This window comes from Carettochelys insculpta, chromosome 1 (genome assembly GCF_033958435.1).
Source record: "Carettochelys insculpta isolate YL-2023 chromosome 1, ASM3395843v1, whole genome shotgun sequence".
Lineage (NCBI taxonomy): Eukaryota > Metazoa > Chordata > Testudines > Carettochelyidae > Carettochelys > Carettochelys insculpta.
Window position 1 is genome coordinate 40,529,243 of NC_134137.1, and position 26,459 is coordinate 40,555,701.

A 26,459-nucleotide genomic window follows, 5' to 3' on the forward strand; every position below is an offset into this window, starting at 1 on the left:
TTCTTTGCAGCCATTCTAAAGGAAAAATAAGCCCTTTTCCAGAGGAGCAAACAGGCAAAGAGACAATCTGATTTAAATCTGAATAATATAGTAAAATTTGCTTAAAGGCTACTGAAATTTAATGGCCCAAATGTATAAAAGGTAATGTAATCTATGTACAGCAGTGTAAAATTAGTTAAAGTAGTGCAAGAGGTGTTAAGAAAAAAAAATGCATGAACCTAACGTGAGTGACCCTGTGACAAGGTGCAATATAAATTATTTTCTTTTGGTAAAAGAAAAGCTTTTAAGCAATATTAAAAATGGTAATTGGAAACACCCTTCATGATAAAAATGCGGCAGGGAAAGGACCTTCACTATGGTAATAATGCTTCCCAGTTATCTGTAAATAACTAAATAAGTCCTGAAGCAATTCCTCTGTTTTGCCCCAAACAGCAAATATATTTGTAAACTGAGTATTTTGAGATGTTATCTGCCACCCCCAATGGGGTAGAAAAATGTTCTTTTTGTCTTTCAGAAAATCAGATTAAGCTGATATGAGAAAACTGCTTCAGCCTTGTGGTGCTCTGTGCAGCAGATTCTCTCCTTTGTAATAATTCAAAGTAAGATGGACTGGATGAGAGCTAAGGATAACTGTATTAGCTCCCTTGATAGCTCAATAGAGAAGCAATCCTTTCACACCCTTTGTAGCCAGTTGGTATAAGCCACTGCATTCAACTGTCAACGCCAGAAACTGAACTGGGAGTACCTCAGTACAAGTTTTAAGTGCACAGCCCACACAAAAAGCAACCTATATTTGGCCTTTTCTGCACCCCCTGCAATACAGGGACAGCATATTTGGGTGCCTCATCTGGCTGGCACATATGTAAGCAATCAAGAAAATACAGTGGTGTGATAAAGGGTGCAAGAAATGGTCCCCACAACCGTGGTTATGCGCCACAGTTCCAACCATAAAGGAACCCTGTTTGTTACAGAGAAATTAAAAACTGTTTCTGGGATAAATTAAACAGTACTACCACCAAAGTATACTGGAATGGAAACAATTGTGTTTGGGCTGCAGGCATGAAAACAGTAATTTGGCGAAATAAATTACAAACAGAACCTCCACTACAACAATGTATATGTAATGCTTCTACTGTTAATACCCCTGAGCTAATATATTATTTTCCCATGCAAGAGAAAAAGAGAAACTGAAATAAATGCTGCTCATCTTTTTAGATTTTGAGTTTTCATTAGGAATAAGTTTGGCTCAGTTATATGAATGGGTCTATAAAAATCAGTAAGCTACAAAATAACACTGTATTTGCAGAATAAAAGTATTCCTGTAGTGGCATTAATACATCTACCTACATATAACCTACGTAATTGCTCAACACACATTCCAATTTAACACTCTGATACTGTTTTAGTTTTCAAATGGAGACACCAGAGGTAAAGTGTGAAAGATGTAAAGTCTAGCTCCTTGCAACACAAACAGATAAATGCAAATGTTCTCATTTAAAATTTCCTTTATTTTTTTTTAATTTAAGTGAATGTACTACATACAAAAATATTAACAGCCTTAGACATTTTTAGTAGCAATGCAATGCAAGCTTCTTCACGCTACTTCACCAATGAGTCTCAATCTTGGCCAGGCAGGATTAATATTCATGTATGTGCAGTGTTGTATTAATTTAAATGGAACATATGGGCTTAACAGCTCAACAAAATCCAGTCTCTATATTCCAAGCCCCAGACTTTGTTTAACACAATTGGAGCTTGGTATATAGAGACCTCAACCTGCTTAATACCGTGGAAAATAGACCATGAAATAGCTTTTGTTAGAGATACAGAAAAGGAAAAACCATGTTTAAAATGTAAAATATTCAATAAAGCTTTCATTTTAAAAGCTTGCATTCCATTTTCCCCTTTAGTTGGAGCGGGTTTTTAAAAGGTAGATAGTATCAAAGACGATTATAGTCCTGTTGGAGAAAAGAAAAGTTGGCTGAGATGGGCTGGAGGTGTCTTTGCTTCTGTTGTTGATGAAGTCCAAGTTAAGTTATTCCATAGAGGTCATCCTACAGCAATCATATGATAATTATTTTCTGCCAGTAGGACTTTCCATTAGATTCAGACTGGTAATCTGGAAGTAGACAACTCTCCATAGTGCTGTTAGTTCATTGACCCATTCAATAGTTCAGTTTTTATTTAGATGCAGTTCGTAGTTTTTCTAATATACAGACGCCAAGCAGAAAGAATACTACTTTCTTTTTATCTTTTCTGGCCACTAGAGGGCTGAATAAACTCACATGTATTCAAATTAACTTGCACATCTCTAATTCTCAGGACTCCTTTGAATTTTGAAAAAATCGTTTACAATACAAGCTGTATATCTGGCACTCTCAGGAACTGGGAGGATGCCAGACAATCAAGAGTGCTGGATATGGGAGAAGGGACGCCAGCACCAAGTGGACAACGGGCTCTGTGCCTGCAGGCCACAGCCAGGTAGCCAGCTGCCCTATCTTGCAGCAACCAGCCCCACTGTACTGGAACAGGTTCTAGTTAACTGAGCTTGCCGGTTATCCAAATTCTGGATAACCCAGCTTCTACTGTATAAAGAAAATGAAATTAAATGTGATGATCACCTGTTCATTTGCTTTGTGCAAAGAAAATATTTAATGTTTGGGTTAGCTTCAGCATCATTCCTTCATAATTTGTGCAGGTTTATTTTGACCGTGCCCATACTTGCTGTAAAGGTAACACTGTTATAACAGTGGGAAAATACACCTTGTCTTTATCTTTTATGTGCTTGTAAGAGCAAGATATCAAAGTATACAATACAAGAGAACGTAAGTTACACTTGCTTCTGCTACAATGAAAAGGAGTTTCACACAAGTTCCATTTATGTAGGCACATTGATTTACCAAGCACCATTCCTTTTCATTTTTTTAAATTTATCATCAACATTAAATTTTGGACAGAAGAAAGTTAAACCTCTAGGACAGTTTCCATATTAAGAAGAAAACTACTTACATCAAAACACTGCATTACTGACACCTTAGTCAAGAAATTCACTGCAAATGACCCTCTCGCTGAATTCGAAGGCGTTCTTTCTCCACTTGTAAACGCTCCTTCTCAATCTGCAGCTTCTCAGATTCATATTTTAAAAACTGCAGCCTCTCTTTCTCTAATTGCAAACGCTCCTTTTCGAGTTTTAATTTTTCAGTTTCTAGATCCAGAGGCTGTAAAATGGGTTTCTCTGCCTGGCTGATGTCATTTTCCAGGGGAGGTTTTTCAGAACGCAGAGCCTCTAACCTCAGTTTCTCCCGCTCAATCTGGATCCGCTCCTTCTCCAGTTGAAGCCTCTCATGCTCCAAGCCTACGTGCCGTAATCGCTCCTTTTCGATCTGCAGACGCTCTTTCTCTACCTGTAGTCTTTCAGCTTCAATGTCCAGCCGCTGTTTCTCCAGCTCCAGTTTTTGTTTCTCCAGGTTTATGAGCAAATGAGAGTCCTCGTATGCTAGTCGAGCTTGAGCAGAACTCAGGTTTCCAAATTCTTCAATGTGGGTAAAATCGGGTAGATCACTTTCCTTTTTGGAATCTGGCAAAACGGCTGACAAAATTTCCTCTTCTTCCTCAATAGGAAACTGTTGGGAAGAATGAGAGATATAAAATGTTTTAATGACTCTCTTCATACCATATTCAGCCAGTTACACCTATGCAACCTCACTGCACACAGAGCAGACATCTCATTTCTAGTTATAGGTCAGAAGTTATTCCAGACATTCATTTCATTTGTGCCCTACGTAATTTGTATGTGTTAAGCTCAGGGTTTGAATTTTCCACTGTTACAAAGGCATTGTGTGTTTGATCAGCAACAAATTCACATAAAGTCATGAAACACGCAAGACAATTTCTTCAGCAGACCACCACAAACTGGGGTGGAAAGCAGGCATTTTCTGTTTTCATACAGGTTTCATGACAGGCACCTGGAACACTAAGAATTTCTTTTGAACAATTATTTCTTTTGAGTTGGAACTGTAAGTTATTCAGTCATGTAATTATATTGTTTAGTTATGTTAATTAATACTGCAAACCAGTGGTCAGCCATCTTTGACATGCGTCTATCGTGGTAATCTGCTGGTAAGCCACAAACCATTTTGTTTACCTTGATTGTCCACAGGCATCACCCACCCTCCATCCTGCCCCCTGCAGCTCCTAATGGCTGTGGTTCCTCATTTCCAGCCAACAGCAGATGCAGGAATAGATGAGAATGGCCCAGTTTTGGAACATATGTATCCAACAGGACTCTATAAAATCTATTATTGAAACTCCATCCAATTGCCAGTCCTAGAACTTGGAATATTAGTCCAATTTTCCTCCTCTTCTGCCTACTGCTACTGCTCTATACATTTCATTGTTGAATGTTGGGGTGCTGCCTGTTAAGAGTTTGACACCAGCAGTAAAATCAACCAGCCATTTCCCTCTCCTTTCCAGCAGGACTGTGTTAATAAAGGTAACACAAGGACTTTTTTCATCCAAGGACTTCTTTGTCATTAGAATAGGGATAGAAGTAATTTATGGGCAGGGGTGTGAATAGGAGAAGTGTTAAGCTAACTTCTCTTTCAGGTCACATGCATACTATTTGAAATAAACTGAGTCAATGGGAAAAGAAAAACAAATCAGAGGATTACTGAATATATGTATATTTAATGAGAAAACAAGACCTTATGCAGATGTGCAGGTGGCTGCATTTTAAATATCATTCATATAACAGCATGTTACAGGAGATTCGCTAATTCATACAGATAGTCTCAGGAAGTTATAATATAGAGGAGTATTAGTCACAAATGTGGAGAATGGCTCCAGTTTGGGTACTAATGAATGGCCACACTGAACTCAACTCCAGTACACTACTCACTTCAAAATTCTGTGGATCCTCCTCTTCCTCTTCCACCTTGATTTCAGTTAAAGATCCACTGGCTTCTTTGAAGTCTGTGATATTCAGCCATTCAAAATTAGATTCATTTGTAAGTCCTATTTTCTCATCCACATCTTCATTGATAGAGTCATCTAAATCGGATGAAGGAAGGTGAAACCCAGCACCTACTAGTTTGATGTTCGCATTCAGACGTTTTCTCTTCATAAGTGCTCTCCAGTCAAGGTATCGCCTTTTCACTTCTGTCCCTGTTCTTTGCTCTCCTTCACCTACAGCATTCACACACTCTGCTATTTCCTCCCAAGCCTTTCGTTTCATCTCATTAATGGTTGTATTCAGCTGCTTGGAGAAGAGTACCTCTTTCCTTTTTCTAATTTCCTTAAGGAGTGTTTGAGTTTCTTGAACACTAAAATTGCTTTTCCTTTTTCTTTTTAATTGTTTCATTTTTTCCATCTTTAAATATTAACCTCTTTAGTCTACTGCTGTGACGATTTAGTGAGAGTATTCAGTTTATTTCCACAAAGAAGATTTAAAAAAGAATCACAAAATGGCACTCAGTTCTTCTGGTACAGGGTTTTCTCATCACTTTGTCATCTTTGGACTTGTTGAGATCCTAAGAGGAAAAAAGCAAATATAAATCTCAAAAGATATAGCGATATTTTCATCCACTCCTAAATTAACACCGATTTTTAAAAAAAATCTATACACTCATTCTTCTGATCGATTAAAACAATTTTTCAAAAAAATGTTTGGAATTCAGCATAGCTATAATCTTGTCTGATCTCACAAGAATTATAAATCCATCAATATATCTGTGCCTCACAGTGTTAAGATTGAGTTGATATTTCCATTAGAAAAAATGGCTATTTTCCTTTGGCTTTTACAGTTTTGTCAATTTAAATTTGCCTCAAGCTGAAACATAGCACACAAGTCTCACTTTGAGTTTTCCAAGCGCTTAAAATTGGCAAAGCTATGACTACGGTGTTGTAAAATATCTGAAGGAAAGATTTCTCATTCAACTTCAGAAAGGTATTTGTACTTAAAAAGCAATTTAATTTTAAAAGCAGTGGCTGTGGAGGAGTGTCCTATTTCTGAACAGAAGAACAGCCATACTTGGTCAGACCAATGGTCCACCTAGCCCAGTATGCTGTCGTCCAAGTGTAGCTTGTGTGTCCCAGAGACAACGAACCCTTTCCCTGCCGCTCATTTGCTTCCGGCAAACAGAGGCTAGGGACACCATTCCTGCCCATCCTACCTAACAGACATTTAAGGACCAATCCTCTATGAATTTATCTAGTTGTTTTTCAACCCTTTTGAAGTCCTATAATGTTGAATCATTATAACAGCAGCAGCAGCAGAACTGGAATGTTTATAGGAAATAGTATTTTTCATTTCAAAACACTATTGAATTAAAATTTTTCTTAAACACAGAAAATATGTATAGGAAGAAATCACTACGAACGCAAAGTTACCATCCTATTTCTTCAACTGTTCCTCCCCTCACTCTGTGCCCCTCCTACACACAACAAAACATGTCAGACTAAAAATAAATCAGCAAATTCAGGCAAGCGTGAGCTCCAGAGCAATTTCCTCAGGGCAAACATTCACTTTAGAAATAACTATCATTGCTATAGATTGCATTTCTTACCCTAGTTCTTTTTATGTGCATTATAACAGGGCCTTTGCTTCTTAAAGAAAACCCCACATTTGCTTATGGTAAATATCCATTTATAACATTTCCATGGTCACTAGTTTGGTTCTGTAATAACAAACAAACAAACAAACAGGAATATGAAATTTCAAAGAAAAACCAACATTATTGACACTTGGTAGTTCAAGAAAGAGACAAAAGAAAAAATGTTTAAAGAAGACTATGTTAACACAAACTAGACACACTTGTAGCTCACAAATGGAAAGTGTCCACACAGGCAAGTTAGAACACAGTGGCCGTGTCTACACGTGCCCCAAACTTCGAAATGGCCATGCAAATGGCCATTTCGAAGTTTACTAATGAAGCGCTGAAATGCATATTCAGCGCTTCATTAGCATGCGGGCGGCAGCCGCGCTTCGAAATTGACACTCCTTGCCGCCGTGCGGCGCGTCCAGACGGGGCTCCTTTTCGAAAGGATGCCGCCTACTTTGAAGTCCCCTTATTCCCATGAGCTCATTGGAATAAGGGGACTTCGAAGTAGGCGGCGTCCTTTCGAAAAGGAGCCCCGTCTGGACGCGCCTCGCGGCAGCAAGGAGGGTCAATTTCGAAGCGCGGCTGGCGCCCGCATGCTAATGAAGCGCTGAATATGCATTTCAGCACTTCATTAGTAAACTTCGAAATGGCCATTTGCATGGCCATTTCGAAGTTTGGGGCACGTGTAGACGTAGCCAGTACGAGAGAGGTGTTTCACATCTTTAAAATTAATTAATTCAGATAATTTGAATCCAGCGGATAGATGTTACTTACTCTAATATGTATCAATAGCATGTCTAACTGAGACTGCTTGAACCAGTGTTTTTGTGATTAGTGATTTCTCATTAAAGCGGAAAGACCTGGTCTTTTCCTTAGAAGGCAATTTATTTGTACACATTAGGAGATGGAAAACAGTTTCACAGAGAATAAAAATATATCAGAATGGACTACTGTATGATGGTAATGTGGGTTGCAAGGTTGTGGGTAAGGACGTATGATTTAGTAGTGACCGACAGCAAAACAAGGAACAATGGTCTCAAGTGAAAGTGGGGTAGGGTCTTGGTTGCATAGTAGGAAAATCTACTTCACTAGGAGGATGGTGAAACACTAGTATGCGTTACTTGGGCTATGTATACACTTAACAGCAATGTCAATGGCTCCTACGCAATTTTAGATACACCAGTTGCATACCTAAATTATTTTGCAGCCATCAACTTTGGTTCCTGTCCTCACTGCAGAATGTTGACGGGAGTGCTCATCCCACCAACATTCCTGAATCCTTGCAGCTTGCAAGGAGTTCTGGGGTTGATGTTGACCCCAGAACACACCGTTTCATGCATTGTCATGGAAGACTGAACCTAAGCGTTTGACCTTCCGCAGACAGTGTAGATCTAGCCATAGAGAGGTGGTGGAATCTACATCCCTAGAAGTCACAGATTGACAAAGTTGTGGCTGAGATGATTTAGTAAGGGTTGGTCTTGCTTTGGGCAGGGGGCTGGACTCAATGACATCCTGAAGTCTCTTCAAGCCCTAGGATTTTATGATAGGGTTTCTTCCTGTCCCCTCACACCAGACCCAACTGCAACAGGCCAGGCAGGCTCAATCAGCAGCAAGCAGAGATTTAGGCTGTGTGAAGAACCTTGATTAGCAAGAAGCTCATGTGTGAGGGGACAATTGGTGGCTTTTATAAAGCCAGAAGGCAGGCAACAGTGCAGGAGGAGAGCAGCAAGTAAGAAGACTGTAGTGTCTCTCCTCGCAGGAAGCAAGGATAAGAATACTCAAGACCCACCAGGCCCAAGAGAAAGGGGTCTGACTATGACAACTGGAGGAATGCAGTAGGAAACTTACCACAGGCTAGAGCAGGGGTGTCCAACCCACAGGCCATAATCCATCCTGTGGAGCTTTTTTAACCAGCCTGCGCTGTCAACAGTGCCACCACTTTTCCAGCGCAGCTCTTGCCGGTGCAACTTGCACGGGCCCCAGCTTGGGCTCTGATGCAAATGTGGCTCGGGCCCTGGCTCGCACAGCTCCTGAGATGGCAGCAGCTCTGGTAAGTCACTGCATTCAGTTTATACCGAGGGTACCTGGTTCCGGGGGGGGGGGAGAGGGGAGGGCATTTATTTAGAGGAGGATGGAATGGGGAATTGATTTAAAGTAGGGAGTTGGGGGTCCCTGGCTCTAGGAGATAGGAGAGGGGATTGGTTTAAAGTGGTGGAGCTGGGGATGCTGTATATCTGAAAATTGTGGGCACTGGGGGAACTTACTCCTTTTTCAAAAAAAAAAAAGTACTTTATTAAAAAAGGTTGAGAAACACTGGAGTAGAACTCAGTTTAATTGGTTTAACAGCTGACAGGAAGGATCAGGCCTTTAAACCAATTAAACTGAGTCCTATTCTTTCAGCTGTGATGTTGGGGGGGCAGTTTGGGGCTGTCAGGGATTTAAGGCTGAGAGCAGTTTGAGGCAGTGGGGGGAAGGTCTAAGGCTGGAGGTGGGGTAGTGATTTAGAGCTATTTTACATTCAGCTCCCGGAACATGTAAAAAAAAAAAATTGCTTTGTGGCCCTCATGAAAAAAGGTTGGACACCCCTCCAGCTAGAGCATGGAAGTGGATGCAGTCACAGACTTTGATCATTTGCTACAGGGTCCTGGACTCGGACCCTAAGTGGAGAGAGGGCTTGTGTCCCTCTGCCTACCACTGTAGGTACTGCTTGGGGCAGAGAATTAGAAAACCACCTGAGTCACTGCAGTGTTGAAAGGGTCAAGGCAGTGGACAGTAGGACTACCTGACACCGCTTGAACAGAAACACTTTGAAAGTGACCTGACTGGAGGGCTGAGTGACAAAGCATCTATACCACAACTCTGTGAGGGAGACGAGAACGGCAGGTGCTGGGAGAGAAAAAAAGAGGGCTCTGAAATGGGCAGAGCTAATCCCTAACACTTGCAAGAAGGCAAGCCTGACTAGCAGTGAGAAAACCATGCCATGGCAGGCAATACCAAAGTATTATTCCTGCAAATGCAGAATGAAATAAAATTATTTGGAACATCTTATCTAATCTTTATTTTTTTTCCTATCCTTTATATGCCATTCTCAGAAGCCTACCATGAATAGACACTAATGCATAGAGACAAGCACCATATTTCATTCTAACGAGCAGTAAATCAATTTTAGTACCTGCTAGTCTTTCTCCAATCCAAATTGCAGTGAAACAACCTCTCCTTTTGGCTTATGGAAACTGACTGTCATTACATATTCATCAAATGCAATGTTTAGCATCTGAAAGCTTTGTAGTTTGTTTTTCTTAAAATGTCATAAAGCAACTTAACTACCAAGAAAAGTTACTGATTTCAGTAAATTTAGAAATTAAGTAGTATTTTTCCATCTTGCTTAAAATTGTTAAGATTCAGCTGAAATCCTGGGGTCATTTACCCCTCTAGAATACTGGTGTAATTCCATTTAAATCACTGGAACTGGAAAAGTGTATCTTGATTGGTGTTTGCCTTATATCTCTAACCATTTTCAATAGTTTCCAGTGGGCTGTTTTCTTTATGCTTATAACAGCTAAGATTATACGGTTACTTCCTGGTCTTCACAGGAATTTCTTACTATGAAAACAAAGTATTTTGTTTTTTTCATTGCAGTTTAGAAGAAACACATTGGAGTTGGTCTCTTAGCAAAAAATGAGTCCTATTTGTGTGAAATTCTTACCAACGGCGTATGTTTCAAAAGAATTACATAAGTATAACCGTACTGAGTTAGACCAGCAGTTCATCTAGCCCAGATCTGGTCTTCTGACAGTGGCTACTGCCAGATGTATTTGAGGGAATGAACAAAACTGGTATTTATTGAGTGACCCATCCCGCTATCTGACAGTTGGAGGCTTAATCATGCCTAAAGCACGTAGTTGCACCCTAACCCTCTTGGCTAATACCCATCGACCACGTATTCTCCATGAGCTTATCTAATGTTTTTGAATCCAGTTACACTTTTGACCTTTACAACCACCACTGGCAACAAGCTACACGGACTGTGCACTGTGTGAAGCACTTACGCTTTTAAAAAAAAAATTCATTGGGTGATGTCTGGTTCTTATATTACATGAAGTGGTAAAAGACAATTTCTTATTCATTTCTCCACACCATTCATGATTTTATAGATCTCTATCATATCCTTCGTAAGTCATTTCAAGATAAACAGACTCACTCTTTTTAATCTCTCTTCATATGGAAGTTGTTCTGTTCCCCTAGTAATTTTTGTTGCCATTTCCTTTACTTTTTTCTCAATTCTAATATATCATTTTGAGATGGGATGACCAGAATTGCACGCAGTAGTCAAGATATGGACATATCATGGTTTTTATATAGTGGCATGATATCCATGGTCTTATTTTTATTCCCTTCCTAATGGCTCCTAACATTTACCAGGTTTTTTTGTACGCTGAGTCCAAATGAGTGCAGCAGCTTCAGCAGATGTTACTGAGCATGCTCAGGTTGCATGTGCATGCTTGGAGCAACCTACGGGTTCGCAGTTAGCTGTATGCTGACTGACAGAGCCTTGCACAGATAAGAATTTTTTATCTGAGGATGTGAATATTCAAGGATATAAATCATTATCTACAGCTCTCCTGGGAATTGCAGTGGCACAAGCAGCAGAAATTGGAGCTGCTGCTCCCAGGAGACTGCCCCCACACCAACAGCTCCTCTGGCACAGCTATACCAACCCCTGCCCTGCCCCCATTCCTAACTTCAGCATCAACAAACTGGTGGAAACTATAATAAAGAACAGACTCATCAGACATATAAATAATATGAAGACTTAGAAGGCTTTTGTATAGAAAAATCATGCTTCATCAATCTCTTAGAATCCTTTGAGGGGAGTCAGCTAATGTAGACAAGGGGGATCCAGTGGATGTATTGCACATGGCCTTTCATGAATATTTTGACATATCCCTCACCAAAGGCTTTTAAGCACAGTAGACAGTTTTGAGATGAGAATGAAGGTCCTCTCATGGATCAATAATTGTTTAAAAGACAGAACATAATGGCAGAAATAAATGGTCAGTTTTCACTGTGGTGAGAGCCAAGTAGCAGGAACCCACAAGCCTCTTTACTGGGACCACTGCTGTTCAACTTATTTATAAATGATCTGGAAAAAGGAGCCAATAGCGAGGCAGCAAAGTTGGAAGATGAGGCAAATTACTTAGGATATTGAGTCCAAAACAACTGTGATTTAATTTTGTTTTGATGGAAAAAGTGGGTGGGATATGGCAGAATACACATATGATTGGAAGGAAGTGTAAAGGAGTTCAACCAGCCTCGAAGGTCATCAGTGGTTTTGAATGACTAAACTAAAATAAGGCAATAACACTTGCTGAATGTATCAACTTAGGAACAAAGTAAGCCCATTCAAAAGAAAGGTGCTGCAACAAATCAGAGAAATGATAAAGGACTGGTGATGGCAGAAATAGACAAATATTATGGAATGATATGATGCAGGCATACATGAAAAGAAACAAATCACTTGATGGGAGAAGGATTTATATTTTTTATCTATGTGCTCACGTGATGCCTAGCACCCTATTGTGGGTGCTCATGGAGCTACAACTCTCACTTTCAAAAACTTTGAGGTCACCCATTCATGAGTTGTTTTAAAAATGAGATTAAAAAAAACCCTGCATTTGGCATTCTATTTACCATCTGCCTTTTGAAATTTTGGAGGTCATGGTTTTCACTCTCTACAATATGAGAAACCGTAACAGTGCCTTTGAAACAAAATTATTGTTTATTTTAGAGTAACAGCCAGAAGCTCTACGCAGGGAGGACCTGGATCAGCCTGAAGAGGAGACAATGTGGACATAAGTAATTGAAAGGCAGTCCCTGATCCGAAGAGCCTAATTGTGGCAGGAGGCGACTAATAAATAGAATAATCACAAATTCGGCAGGAAGACCAAGCGAAGCAGCAGCAGTGAGCAGAGCTGAGGGCATGGCCAACGGGCCTTCCCATGGGATGGATTCAGAGACACGCCCCGCGGGCAGGGTGACAGCCAATGAAGCAAAAGGAAGGAGTGAATTTCTCCTTACACCAGAGCGGGGCTCGGGGCGCCGGCCAGGAACAGGTCCACGACTGGGAAGCAGGTAGCCCCGTTCACTGGCCCAGTCTGTCCCTAGGAGGCCCAGGCCAGCCCTGATCTAAGTGAGCCAACCGCGGGGGAGTGACCGGGGCGGGGGCAGGAGCAGGACCCCTCTCAGCCAGCCCCACAGGAGTCACAGGGGTGGGGGCCAGACCCCTCTCACGCCCCAGGGGGACTGGCCGGGGGCGGGGGCTACGAAAAAAGGCGGCTTAGGCCCCTACGCCCCAAGGCAGAAGGACCTGCGAATGCCGCGGCAGCTCCAAACCCGCACCACCTCACAGAGCCGAGCCGAGCCGAGCCGCCCGTCCCGGCGGAGCTCCCGGGCGCAGCGCAAAGGACTCACCAGCGCCGACCTCCGCATCACCGGCCTCACCTCGGCCACCACAGAGCCCCGGGGGGGGGGGGGAGGAGCTCCTGGCCCCGCCCCTTCCTCTGCCCGCGGCCCCTCCCTGCCTGCCGCCGCCAGCGGCCCCCCCTCACCGCCTCGGGCGCTGCGGGAGCGCCAGCCCCCGCCTGTGCCCCGAACACAGGGCGGACGGGCCGCTCCGCCCCCCGCGCAGGCAGGTGGGCCCCCGGACCCGTACGTTGCTCCGAGCATGCGCACGCGACCAGGGCATGCTCAGTAACATCTACTGAAGCTGCTGCCCTCACAGACTCCTGCCAGTTCTGAGGGCTCAGACGCGGGAGGAGGGTCAGGGTGAGAAGTCCACTGGCTGGGGACAAAGGGCAAGCGGCTGTGGGAGCGCGGGTACCTCTGGCGTTAAGCGGGGAGGGTAGGAGCTGCTGGCAGGGGATGAGCCACCTGTTCTGTTCGTAGAAATAGGGCTGAGGCGTAGAGGGGCTCCGTAGTGCCCCTCTCAGCGCGGGGCAGCGCCTCTCTGCCTGCTGCAACCTGGGAGACTGATGAACTGAAATATTTTACATGCACCTCTCTAACACGGTAAGGGGACAGGCGGCTCATCCCCGTCCCCCTCTGACCGCCCCCGAGCCCCTGTGTGGGGCTGTGCCCCTGCCAACAGCTCTTACCCCTTCCTTCTTAACCCCCAGATTTAGCCCCTCTCCTGTAGCCGCATACTGAGTATTTAAAAGAACCTTTTAAGAGAATTCACAAATTAGTCTCTGATTCCGTGAATTGTAACCCATTTTAATTGTAGGTTTTGCTCCTTCTAAAATGTTATTTCCATTGTCCTTATTACTCATACTCTCTCATCCAGCCCCAGCAACTGTGTAGTTTAGCAACTGTCAGTGGTTTAGGAACATCCAGAGAAAAGGGTCACATTGCTAGTCATCCTGGCTGATAATCATTGTTGTATGTACTGTGAGACATATCTATTTTTTAACCCAGTTACAGTGTTAGCCTTCATAACATAATGAATGCACATTGGGAGATTATCCTCCCTTCTACCTGCAGACAGTGAGAGGCCACCTGTACATAATGGAATGGTAAGATACACATCTCAAGAAGCTGAAAAGGAGCTTGGTTGGTTATTGAGTCCACTCTCCTGCTCCCTTGGCAGGACCAAGCGGCACCCGCTGCTTTTTTTAATTTATTTGCTGGAGATCCCTAAATGGCCCCCTCAAGAATTGAGCTCACCCTCTAAGGGTTAACAGGCTACAGCTCAAACCACTGAGTTATCCCTTTCCCCAACTTATGAATCAATTACACCAATGACAACTTTGATGGTGATGACTTTGATGATGTGGAGGAAGATGAAGGGCTGGATGACTTGGAGAACACAGAGGAGGTCAGCACTCACACCCTTCGTCCCCTCAGCACAGCATGCACATGCTTCAGCTTGCCTCCTTTTTTAATACAGCATTTACATTTTCCCCAAAACACTCTGAGTTTCTGCCAGCCAGGAAGCTAGTGACTGGGAATGGCAATTGAACCCCAGTCCCTGCACTGCAGGGTGCCAGTTCCTGGCATACTCATTTGTCATAAATAAACCAAAGAAAAGTTGTTCTCTCTTGCCAGGAAGGGTAGAACAAGAGACAGTGGGTTCAAACTACAGCATAATCGATTTAGATTAAATCTGAGAAAAAACTTCCGAACTGTAAGAACAATAGAACAATAAAAGAAATATATGGGGAGGTCGTGAAAGCTGCTTCACTGGAGGTTTTAAAAAAGAGGCTGGTAACTGTCAGTTTTGGATGGTTTAGAAACAACAATCCTGCATCTTGTCAGGGGTGACCCTGGCTAAACTAGATGACTCTGGTGGGCCCTTCTAACTCTGTGATTCCATACTGTTGGTTCTTTTGCCCTCTTATGAGTGAGACACTAGGAATTAGATCTAAAGTCTTCAGTATGGAAATGTAAAAAACAAGCTGTTGGAGCACGGGACCCAAACCTTCAGAAAGCCAGTGGTGGTATCTTAAAATTCAAAATGATCTGGACAAATTGGAGAAATGGTTTGAGGTAAACAGGTTGAAGTTTAATAAAGACAAATGCAAAGTGCTCCACTTAAGAAGGAGCAATCAGTTTCACACATACAGAATGGGAAGTGACTGTCCAGGAAGGAGTATGGCAAAAAAGAATCTAGGGGTTATAGTGGACCACAAGTTAAATATGAGTCAATAGTGTGATGCTGTTGCAAAAAACAAACAAACATGATTCTGGGATGCATTAACAGGTGTGTTGTGAACAAGACACGAGAAGTCATTCTTCCGCTGTACTCTGTGCTAGCTAGGCCTCTGTTGGAGTATTGTGTCTAGTTCTGGGCACCCCATTTCAAGAAAGATGTGAAGAAATTGGAAGGGTCCAGAAAAGAGCAACAAGAATGATCAAAGGTCTAGAGAACATGACCTGTGAAGAAAGGCTGAAAGAATTGGGCTTGTTTAGTTTGGAAAAAAGAAGATTGAGGGGGGACATGATAGCGGTTTTCAGGTATCTAAAAGGGTGTCATAACAAGGAGGGAGAAAACTTGATCTTCTTGGCCTCTGAGGATAGACCAAGAAGCAATGGGTTTAAACTGCAGCAACGGAGGTTTAGGTTGGACATGAGGAAAAAGTTTCTAGCTGACACGGTGGTCAAACAATGGAATAAATTGCCTAGGGAGGTTGTAGAATCTCTATCTCTGGAGATATTTAAGAACAGGCTAGATAAATGTCTATCAGGGATGGTCTAGACAGTACTTGGTCCTGCCATGAGGGCAGAGGGCTGGACTCGATGACCTCTCAAGGTCCCTTCCAGTCCTAGTATTCTATGATTCTATGATTAGTAACCTCAACATCTCAGACTAACTGTATGAACTATAATAGAGACAAAAGCCATAGGGCCCACACCATGCTCTGCTACACCTACTAAATGAAGTTTGATTAGTATGTGTATTGATACTACATTTGCAGTTATGAGGAATAACATATTTTGAAGGAATGAAAAGCAGGAAGACTTAACCTGCATCAGTTTTCTGCAAACTTTTCTTTAGAAGGCAAAGAATATTCTTTTTCATCTAATGTTGACAGAGATTACAAAGGGATCTTCAGCATATAAATAATAGTCTTGATGCCCAACACTGGGATTATTTGCAGTGTTAGCCTTAAATTCAGTGGAACAGGGATTAGGATAATTGGTTTTATTCAAATTTCCCAGAAAATCTCCTTTGCCACCTATGTAGGTGATGCAACAAATGTATTTTGTCAGTTTCATGAGAAATGAGAACTATAGATATTACCAAACCCCCCGCTAAAATTTTGCCTCATTTCTCAGATTTGTTATTCAGTGTAACCTGCAAGCAGCAACGATCACTATATGTTCACTGAACAATTATTTCTAGTTAAAAAAGTCATCTCATTCTTACCATACACTAAAATGCACCTCTTTATACTCAAGGTATCATAACCCACACTACATACAAATATATTTGATATGCATACACCTTATAATCAATTGCTTTAAAAATAACTAGTAATAGCTTAAGCACAACACTTGATTTCATCGTTGTGTCTCCCTCAGTTCTGGATTAGCTACAGGGCTCAGGGGCCCAGGCCAACTGTAGAGCCCCAGCTTCTACCTGGTTGATGGATGGGTGAAGCCCCCCCAGCATCACCCCCTCCCAAGATCCAGCTGAAGCCATGGGATGGCAATGGGGGAAGTGTTCCCAGCAGAAGCTCCTGGACAAGGGAAAGTCTCACAATGGCCTCCAACTCCATCCTTGGCTGCCGGGGAAGCTGCTATGCTCAATTTCACTCTCCTGCAGAACTGCCAGATGGGACAAAAGAAGCCTCAGCACCCTCACATTGAACCCCTTAAGAAGCACATCACCCCAACACCTCTTCTCTCCTCATATTGGAGGAGACTGTGCTCCCCACTACAGCCCCTGGTGTGGGAAGGGGGTCAGGAGAAAGAAGCATACCAAGTGGGTGAAATGGAGGAGAATAGGCAGAGCTGGATTGTGACTCCATGTAGGTCAGCTGGATCCAGAAATTGGTGAGGATAGATTTAATAGGACTATTACCAGCAACAAAAGAGGGGCTATCACTATATACTAACAGACACAGAATATCTTTCAAGACGAGTGAAGGTCTTTCCATTTTGAATTAAGTCAGTGTGTCAAGGACAACAACTGGGGTACTCCTGTAGCCAGCAAGAACGAAGTGGAGGGGACTTGTAGATGACCTATGCTCCACGTGGAGTACAAGGGTTAAGTAGTAGTAGTTGTAGTAATCAGTATACAAGATGGCAAAGGTCATGAAAAAAGGGCTACCCTCCTTTTCCTAATTTTTGCTCGTTTAGATTCCATTGTAGGTGTGCATTCACCTATGTATGCAGGCTTCTGAGATTTTTGCCTTATAGGTATCTGTAGGGGTGGCTGTGTCCACCCCTTGCATGTTGTACTTATGCACTGGTATATCAGGTGCTGCCGTCCCTATATCCTCTCAATTCCTTCTTGACAATAACCCCACAAAGGGGCAGGAGGACAGGCAATGGAGTGGACATAAGCAACGTACCTCAAGGAAAAATAGTTATAAAAATGTGGGTGACTTTTGTTCTTTGAGTGCTTGCTCACATCAGTTCCCTTATAGGTGACTCACAAGCAGAATCCTCAAAGGTCACAGCATTGTAGCCTTGTAGATTGTAACATTGCTTCACTGAAGCCAATGTCATCTCAAGCTTGCTGGGTCAGTACATAATACAATGCAAATGTGGACATGGATGACCAGATTGCGGCCTGACAGATTTCTTGGATTGCCACTTGCACCAGGAAGGCTGCCAGTGATTGCTATGCCCTAGACAAGTGAGCCATCACAACTGCCAGCCAGGGTACCTTAGCCAGCTCATAGCGGTAGTGGATGCAGACCATGATCCAGGATGAGGTAAGTTGACTAATGGAACAGCTTTGTTCTGTCTATTCAGAAAGCCAGTGCCCTGCTGACTAGCCCGCACTCTTCAACCAATGCATGGGTCTTTGGACAGAGGAGAGGCAAAATTGCATCCTGGCCAGTATGAAACTGGAACAAGACCTTGAGCAGAAACACCATATAGGACAGTTCCAAAGTTAGCAGCCTGATCTCCAACACCTTATGGGCTGATGTTACAACGACCGAGAAAGAAACCGAGTAGAGAAGTAACCGAGAGGAAGCCGTGCTAGTCTATACACTATCAAAACAAAAAGCAGTCAAGTAGCACTTTAAAGACTAGCAAAATAGTTTATTAGGTGAGGCATGAAAGCTCACCTAATAAACTATTTTGCTAGTCTTTAAAGTGCTACTTGACTGCTTTTTGTTTTGATAGTAGAGAAGCAAGAGGAAGCATGAAACCAAGGGTTTGAACGAAGGCTGGAGCCTGGCCAGCATAAGACTCAGGTCCCAAAGAGGGACAAGTTCCAGAAAATGCATATAAAGGTGTTCTAGCCCTTTCAATAACTGTGCTGTCACAAGATGGGTGAAGATGTACCTGTCCTGGACCAGAGGATGTAGCACCAAGATGGCCACTAGATGGATCTTGATGGAAGAGAGAGACAACCCTTGAAGCTTAAGATTCAACAAGTAGTCTGGGATGTCCTGCAGAGAGGTGTGGAGGTGCCATTCCAAGGCTTGCACTAACACCCTTCCTATTTCAACAGCTAGGTTGCCCTGGTTGCGGCTTTCCTGCTGCCAAACAAAACTTGCTGAACATAAGATGAACATACCTGTTCCATCTTCAGCCATGCAACAGCTAAGCACTCAGGTGCAGTGCCACCAGTGTCTGATGCAGCAGGTTGCCATGTTTCTATGACAGCAGATCTGGTCAAAGAGGCAGCAGAAAAGAAACAGTTATCAACAAGGTGCATAGAATGTCAAACCAATGCTGAGGAGGCATCACGGCCTAGCATATCAAAATGAATGCTTCTGCCTTGTTGAATTCTTCAGGTGAGCTGGAGGCAGAAGTGTGGCAATGACTAAATGTAATACTGCTGTCCCTTTTGGCAGATCTGGGATGAGACCGCCATGTCCTGGGTGGCCAGAATGGCTTATGTGCTGACTGACACATGAAAGCCCAGTGAACAGAGGGTGGTTTGGCATCCTTACTCCTGTGCAGCATTGCATCTGCTTGGAAAATACACTGTTCCCATCAAAGGGAAGGTCTTGAATGGAGGTCTGTATGTCCTCAGAATACAGCGGTTTGAAGGCAGGAGTCATGTTTCATAACCACCATGGACACCACCACCTTGGCTGCCAAGTCAGCTATGTCCTACACCATCTGTAGGGTGCAGTGTGCTGCTAAGGTGCCCTCCTGCACCAGAGTGACAAATTCCTGGGCCTGGTCTTGTGGGAGGGATTCCTTAAATTTATGGAGATCATCCCATAAATTGACATTATAATAGCCCATGAGAGCCTAGTGGATCACCATCTGAAAGTGTAGGCTTGTGATGGAATAGTTTTAAGGAAGAACTCTGACCTCATTATTCCATGGGGTGGAACTGGGGTGCCTCTGCTTCTCCTTGTCATTGGCCATAGAGACCACCAGTGAATGGAGTGGAAGGTGGATATAAAGATATTCAAAGGTTTTGGCCATACTAAGGCATTTTTCTTGGCCCGTTTTTAGGTGGTGGTGCGGGAGATGGAGAAGGATATCTGATACATGGCATTGTGAATTTTGAGAACCACCTCATGCACCAGTAATGCTATAGGCTAGGGGTTGTGGCTGACAGATATTAACCGTTACCTTCTGCTCAGCCATCTCCTCCACTTGCAAGCCCAAGTTATCAGTTACCTGGTGGAGTGAGGTCTGGTGGTCCTTAAAAATCACAAGGTGAGCTGAACTGCTGGGTCCCATGAGCTCCTGATCAGGGGATGATGAAGAGGACTGCATTGGTGGAGATGGAAGGAGGCTGTTCTTCCCATGATAGGGAGGTTGGTTTGTTGGCAGGCACAGCTTCTAGAAATTTGGATACTGGATGTGCGTCCAGTACTGGGCCTAGTGCTCGTGGCTGCTGTTTCACAGTGGTGGCTGACAAATAGACCAAAGGGCGCATTGTCTTGACTAGAATCCCCCAGATGTTCCAACATGGCCACAGAGCAGGCCACTGCCCCAGGTGCCAATATCCCAGTGCCCCAGGTGCCAATATCCCAATGCTGCAAATGAACATAAGAACATAAGGGCTACGTCTACACGTGCAGCCAACATCGAAATAGCTTATTTCGATGTTTTGACATCGAAATAGTCTATTTCGATGAATAATGTCTACACGTCCTCCAGGGCCAGCAACGTCGATGTTCAACTTCGACGTTGCTCAGCCCAACATCGAAATAGGCGCAGCGAGGGAACGTCTACACGCCAAAGTAGCACACATCGAAATAGGGATGCCAGGCACAGCTGCAGACAGGGTCACAGGGCGGACTCAACAGCCAGCCGCTCCCTTAAAGGGCCCCTCCCAGACACAGTTGCACTAAACAACACAAGATCCACAGAGCTGACAACTGGTTGCAGACCCTGTGCCTGCAGCATAGATCCCCAGCTGCCGCAGAAGCAGCCAGAAGCCCTGGGCTAAGGGCTGCTGCCCACGGTGACCATAGAGCCCCGCAGGGGCTGGAGAGAGAGCATCTCTCAACCCCCCAGCTGATGGCCACCATGGCGGACCCAGCAATTTCGAAGTTGCGGGACGCGGATCGTCTACACGGTCCCTACTTCGACGTTGAACGTCGAAGTAGGGCGCTATTCCTATCTCCTCATGAGGTTAGCGACTTCGACGTCTCGCCGCCTAACGTCGAAGTTAACTTCGAAATAGCGCCCGAAGCGTGTAGATGCGACGGGCGCTATTTCGAAGTTGGTGCCGCTACTTCGAAGTAGCGTGCACGTGTAGACGCAGCTAAGAATGGCCATACTGGGTCAGACCAAAGGTCCATCCAGCCCAGTATCCCGTCCGCCGACAGTGGCCAATGCCAGGTGCCCCAGAGAAGGAGAACAGAAGACAATGATCGAGTGATTTATCTCCTGCCATCCATCTCCTGCCCTTGTACTGAAGGCTAGGGCACCATACTTTACCCCTGGCTAATAGCCATTTATGGACCTAACCTGCAAAAATTTATCAAGCTCTTTTTTAAACCCTAATAGAGTCCTGGCCTTCACAGCCTCCTCCGGCAAGGAGTTCCACAGATTGACTGTGCGCTGTGTGAAGAAAAATGTCCTTTTATTAGTTTTGAACCTACTACCCATCAATTTCATTTGGTGTCCCCTAGTTCTTGTATTATGGGAAAAGGTAAATAATTTTTCTATATTCACTTTCTCCACACCATTCATGATTTTATATACCTCTATCATATCGCCCCTCAATCGCCTCTTTTCCAGACTGAAAAGTCCCAGTCTCTCTAGCCTCTCCCCATATGGGACCCGTTCCAAACTCCTAATCATCTTAGTCGCCCTTTTGTGAACCTTTTCTAATGCCAATATATCTTTTTTGAGGTGAGGAGACCACATCTGCACGCAGTACTCAAGATGTGGGCGTACCATAGTTTTATATAGGGGAAGTATGATATCTTTTGTCTTATTATCGATCCCTTTTTTAATAATTCCTAACATCCTATTTGCCTTACTAACTGCCGCTGCACACTGCGTGGATGTCTTCAGAGAACTATCCACTATAACTCCAAGATCCCTTTCCTGATCTGTCGTAGCTAAATTTGACCCCATCATGTTGTACGTGTAATTTGGGTTATTTGTCCCAATGTGCATTACCTTACACTTACCCACATTAAATTTCATTTGCCATTTTGCTGCCCAATCACTCAGTTTGCTGAGATCTTTTTGTAGTTCTTCATAATCCCTTTTGGTTTTGACTGTCCTGAACAACTTGGTCCATCTGCAAACTTTGCCACCTCACTGCTTACCTCATTTTCTAGATCATTGATGAACAAGTTGAACAGGATCGGTCCCAGGACTGACCCCTGGGGAACACCACTAGTTACCCCCCTCCATTGTGAAAATTTACCATTTATTCCAACCCTTTGTTTTCTGTCTTTTAACCAATTCCCGATCCATGAAAGGATCCTTCCTCCTATCCCATGATTGCCTAATTTACATAAAAGCCTTTGGTGTGGGACCGTGTCAAAGGCTTTCTGGAAATCGAGGTATATCATGTCCACTGGGTGCCCCTCGTCCGCATGTTTATTAACCCCTTCAAAGAATTCTAATAGATTAGTTAGACACGACTTCCCTCTGCAGAAACCATGCTGACTTTTGCCCAACAATTCGTGCTCTTCTATGTGCCTTGAAATTTTATTCTTTACTATTGTTTCTACTAATTTGCCTGGTACTGATGTTAGACTTATCGCTCTATAATTGCCAGGGTCTCCTCTAGAGCCTTTTTTAAATATTGGCGTTATATTGGCCGTCTTCCAGTCATTGGGTACCGAAGCGGATTTAAAGGATAGGTTACAAACCACTGTTAATAACTCCACAATTTCACATTTGAGTTCTTTCAGAACCCTTGGGTGAATACCATCTGGTCCTGGAGACTTGTTACTATTCAGCTTATCAATTAACTACAAAACCTCCTCAAATGTCACTTCAATCTGGGAGAGTTCCTCAGATTTGTCACCTAAAAAGGCTGGCTCAGATTTAGGAACCTCTGTAACATCCTCAGCCGTGAAGACTGAAGCAAAGAAATCATTTAATCGCTCCTCAATGGCACTGTCTTCCTTGATCGTTCCTTTTATATCTTTATCGTCCAAGGGCCCCACTGCTTTTTTAGCGGGCTTCCTGCTTCTAATTTATTTAAAAAACATTTTACTATCTTTTTTGAATTTTTGGCTTGCTGTTCCTCAAAATCTTTTTTGACTTTTCTTACTACATTATGACACTTAATTTGGGAGTGTTTGTGTTCCTTTCTATTTTCCTCACTAGGATTTGACTTCCACTTTTTAAAAGCTGCCCTTTTCTCTCTCACTGCCTTTTTAACATGTCTGTTAAGCCATGGTGGTTCTTTGTTAGGTCTCTTACTGTGTTTTTTTATTTGGGGTATACATTTAAGTTGGGCCTCTAGTACGGTGTCTTTAAACAGTTTCCATGCAGCTTCCAGGGATTTTAGTTTAGTTACTCTACCTTTTAGTTTTTGTTTAACTAGCTTCCTCATTTTAGTGTAATTCCCCTTTTTGAAATTAAATGCCGGAGTGTTTGACCGCTGCAGTGTTCTTCCCAACACAGGAATATTAAAAGTTATTATATTGTGGTCACTACTTCCAAGCGGTCCAGTAACAGTTACCTCTTGGACCAGATCCTGCGTTCCAGTCAGGACTAGATCGAGAATTGACTCTCCCCTTGTGGGTTCCTGTACTAGCTGCTCCAAGAAGCAGTCATTTAAGGCATCAAGAAATTTAATCTCTGAATCCCGTCCTGAGGTGACATGTACCCAATCAATATGGGGATAATTGAAATCTCCTATTATTACTGTGTTTTTTATTTTGATAGCCTCTCTAATCTCCCTTAACATTTCAGCATCACTATCACTGTCCTGGTTAGGTGGTCGATAATATATTCCTAATGCCATATTCATATTAGAGGAATGAATTGTTATCCATAATGATTCTATGGAACATTTTGATTCCTTTAGGATTTTTGCTTCATTTGATTCTATATTATCCTTCACATATAGTACCACTCCGCCACCCGCACGACCTGTTCTGTCTTTCCGATATAATTTATATCCCAGTATGATAGTGTCCCACTGATTGTCCTCATTCCACCATGTTTCTGTGATGCCTATTATGTAAACTTCCTCCTTTGATATGAGGTACTCCAGTTCACCCATCTTATTAGACAGACTCCTAGCATTTGTGTAAAAGCACTTTAAAAAACTACCACTATATATATGTCCACCTTTCACAGACGCGTTGGATTTTTTTATATGCGATTGTTTCACACCTGATCTTGCCCATATATTATTTCCCACGTTCCCTATCTGACTAACTTCTAGGGAATCCCTATCTATGGAGCCTCATGTAAGCGAAGTCTCTGTCCGATCCAGGTGCTCCCCTGCACGTATGCTGGCTCATGTAAACAATTGTGCTGCTGAGGTTCAGGTGACAGGCTGAATTGTCCCTTGGTTCCAGGTAAGTCCCCTTCCACAGACCACGGAAGGGCTCTTGAGGCTTGTGGCTGTCTCAAGACCAGACACTAAACACTGGTATTGTACAATGCCAAGAAGTGTATGGGTGGGAAGGAGCTAATTCCCACAGTGTGACCAGGAACAGTGTTGGGATGATGACCATGGGGATGGAGACTGGCATGGATAATAGGGAGATGGATGCTTCCCTCTTAGCAAGTTGAATTGAGATGACAGCAACTGACAGGCTGCTGACTGATGGTAAGTTCACACCGATCTCAACCATGGCACTGACGTGGTGGTGTGAAGGTGGAGAGTGTGCCACTGTCTCATGAGATGAGCAACACTCTACTGCTTCCTGGGAAGCCTTATTAATTGGCTTTCACTCTTGGGGAGCTTTAGCCAAAGCCTGCAGCACTGGCTGTGCTGGTGGTGGAGGCAGAAACTTGTGCACCTTTGACTCCTAAGCTCTCACAGGCATCAGTGCCCAGCAGCAGAGTCAGTCCCAGGGCTGTCCCTATCAAAACACAAAATGTGTAGCCGTGTAAAATACCATGAAATTGGGGGCACCAAATTGCCCCCAATTTCATGGTGGCCTCGGCAGCTTTATGTACAGCATTGTTGGCTCCAGCAGCCAGCATCCCCTCCCAGCCACATCCAGACTTGCAGGCTGTGTCCAGCAGGGCCATTTTCCGGGAGTACAGGACCTGGGACGACCATCCCACCCCACCTCACTTCTTCTCACACTATTCCACCACTTCCCCCAAGTACCCTCCCCTGGGTGACAGAGCTCAGGAGAGAGCAGGAGTTCAGTACCAGCAGCAAAGGTCAGGCCTGCCCACACACTCAGCAGGTGATAAGGTACATTTAAGTACCAGAAAACATGGATGGTTAACTGAATGGATTCATCAAATATTTAAATTGCACCCATTCTTTCATCATGCAGGTGGGTTACTGGTGCATATTTGTGCTGTGTAGTTGAGAAAGCAGGTGGAAAGGTAGGCCACTTCTGAAGCTATAGGAAAATATCAATTATATTAATAATTAAACCATTAGATTAATATGCATAATAGATTTAAATCCAAACAGCCTTGAAATGTCATTATTAACATGTAATTGCAATATTTCATTACATTTACTGCTGCCAGACATGTTTTGAGGTGTATAACTGACACACAGTCCTTGACATGTTGAGAACCACATTAATTCTGCTATACAGTTTAATTGGGCCACCCAAGTATATGCACAGATTAGTCAGTTTTTAAGAAAGAGCACACATTGTAATCCATTTTACTTATCTTAACGCCGAGGAGCCCTTGCATATAAGTATATAAATTGCATTATGTTTATTTGCCAGAATAATTAATCCATTAAAAAGTTGCTTGATCATCAACAAATGGAAGCCATCTTGTCAGTAGTTTCCACCAGCAATTCTAGCAGGCAGAGCAATGCAAATAAAAATGAAGGTTTCATACGCAGCATACTCAAAGCTCGTTTTCATTCAGTCACACCCAGCAAATACAGTGCTATGTTTGGTGGAGAGTAATTATGTTATGAAATTGGGCAATACAGTACAATTTACATTGCATAGCTTGTTTCACTGGCAACTGTAACTGCAGAGTTCCACTCTATTTTTAAAAATTAGAAATGCGATGTGATTATATTATTGCTTTCTTATAATACACCAGGTCATTGGATTATTGCGATAATAGTTTTCCATTGTACTTTGGGACTGCTGGCACTAATGTAGTATTACCTAACAGGTTTCAAATACAGCTGTGCAGCAGTGATATGATTTCCTGTGTTGTGGGCACGCAGTAAGTTTAATGCATGTATTAAAATTCCATTTTCCCTTGTAATTCTTGATGTTTGGAGGGCTGCATTTAAAAAAAATAAGCTAGTGTGAAAGCCTTTGATAATATAAATTTAAAAATGTATAGTCTAGTGATTTGATTAAGGAATTCACAATATGCTTTTCTCTTGTGGGTTAGTGAGACATTATGGGTGTGTCTACACTAGCTGGCTACTTCGAAGTAGCCAGCACAATGTCAAAATAGCACCCATCGCGTCAACACGGGCCGTGTGCTATTTCGACGTTGAAATCGACGTTAGGCGGCAAGATGTCGAAGTCGCTATTCCCATCCGAAGATGGGAATAGTGCCCTACTTTGACGCTGAACATTGAAGTAGGGTGTGTGTAGACGATCTGCGTCC

The 26,459-nt window shown here is 43.2% G+C and overlaps 1 protein-coding gene across 2 annotated transcripts; it reads right to left on the reverse strand.

Annotated features, from left to right (window-relative positions):
* Positions 1-1,487: 1,487 nt before the first annotated feature.
* MSANTD4 (Myb/SANT DNA binding domain containing 4 with coiled-coils) lies at positions 1,488-13,223 on the reverse strand. Of its 2 annotated transcripts, XM_074984768.1 has the most exons (4): positions 13,071-13,223; positions 6,564-6,674; positions 4,898-5,528; positions 1,488-3,623 (listed from the first exon to the last, which is right to left on the reverse strand). In XM_074984768.1, exons 3-4 carry the CDS (start codon positions 5,366-5,368, stop codon positions 3,048-3,050), a joined length of 1,047 nt encoding a protein of 348 aa, XP_074840869.1. In that variant the 5' UTR covers positions 5,369-5,528; positions 6,564-6,674; positions 13,071-13,223; the 3' UTR covers positions 1,488-3,047. The 2 variants fall into 2 exon arrangements, with proteins under 2 accessions (XP_074840869.1, XP_074840873.1); XM_074984772.1 differs by lacking the exon at positions 6,564-6,674 and having other exon boundaries at positions 13,071-13,146.
* Between the last annotated feature and the right edge of the window lie 13,236 nt (positions 13,224-26,459).

Excerpts from the sequence above, each read along its gene's own strand:
- MSANTD4 (XM_074984768.1), bottom strand. The coding sequence starts at position 5,368 with ATGGAAAAAATGAAACAATTAAAAAGAAAAAGGAAAAGCAATTTTAGT. Across the intron at positions 3,624-4,897 it reads AGGATCCACAGAATTTTGAA|TTTCCTATTGAGGAAGAAGA; the intron begins GTGAGTAGTGTA and ends TCTTCCCAACAG.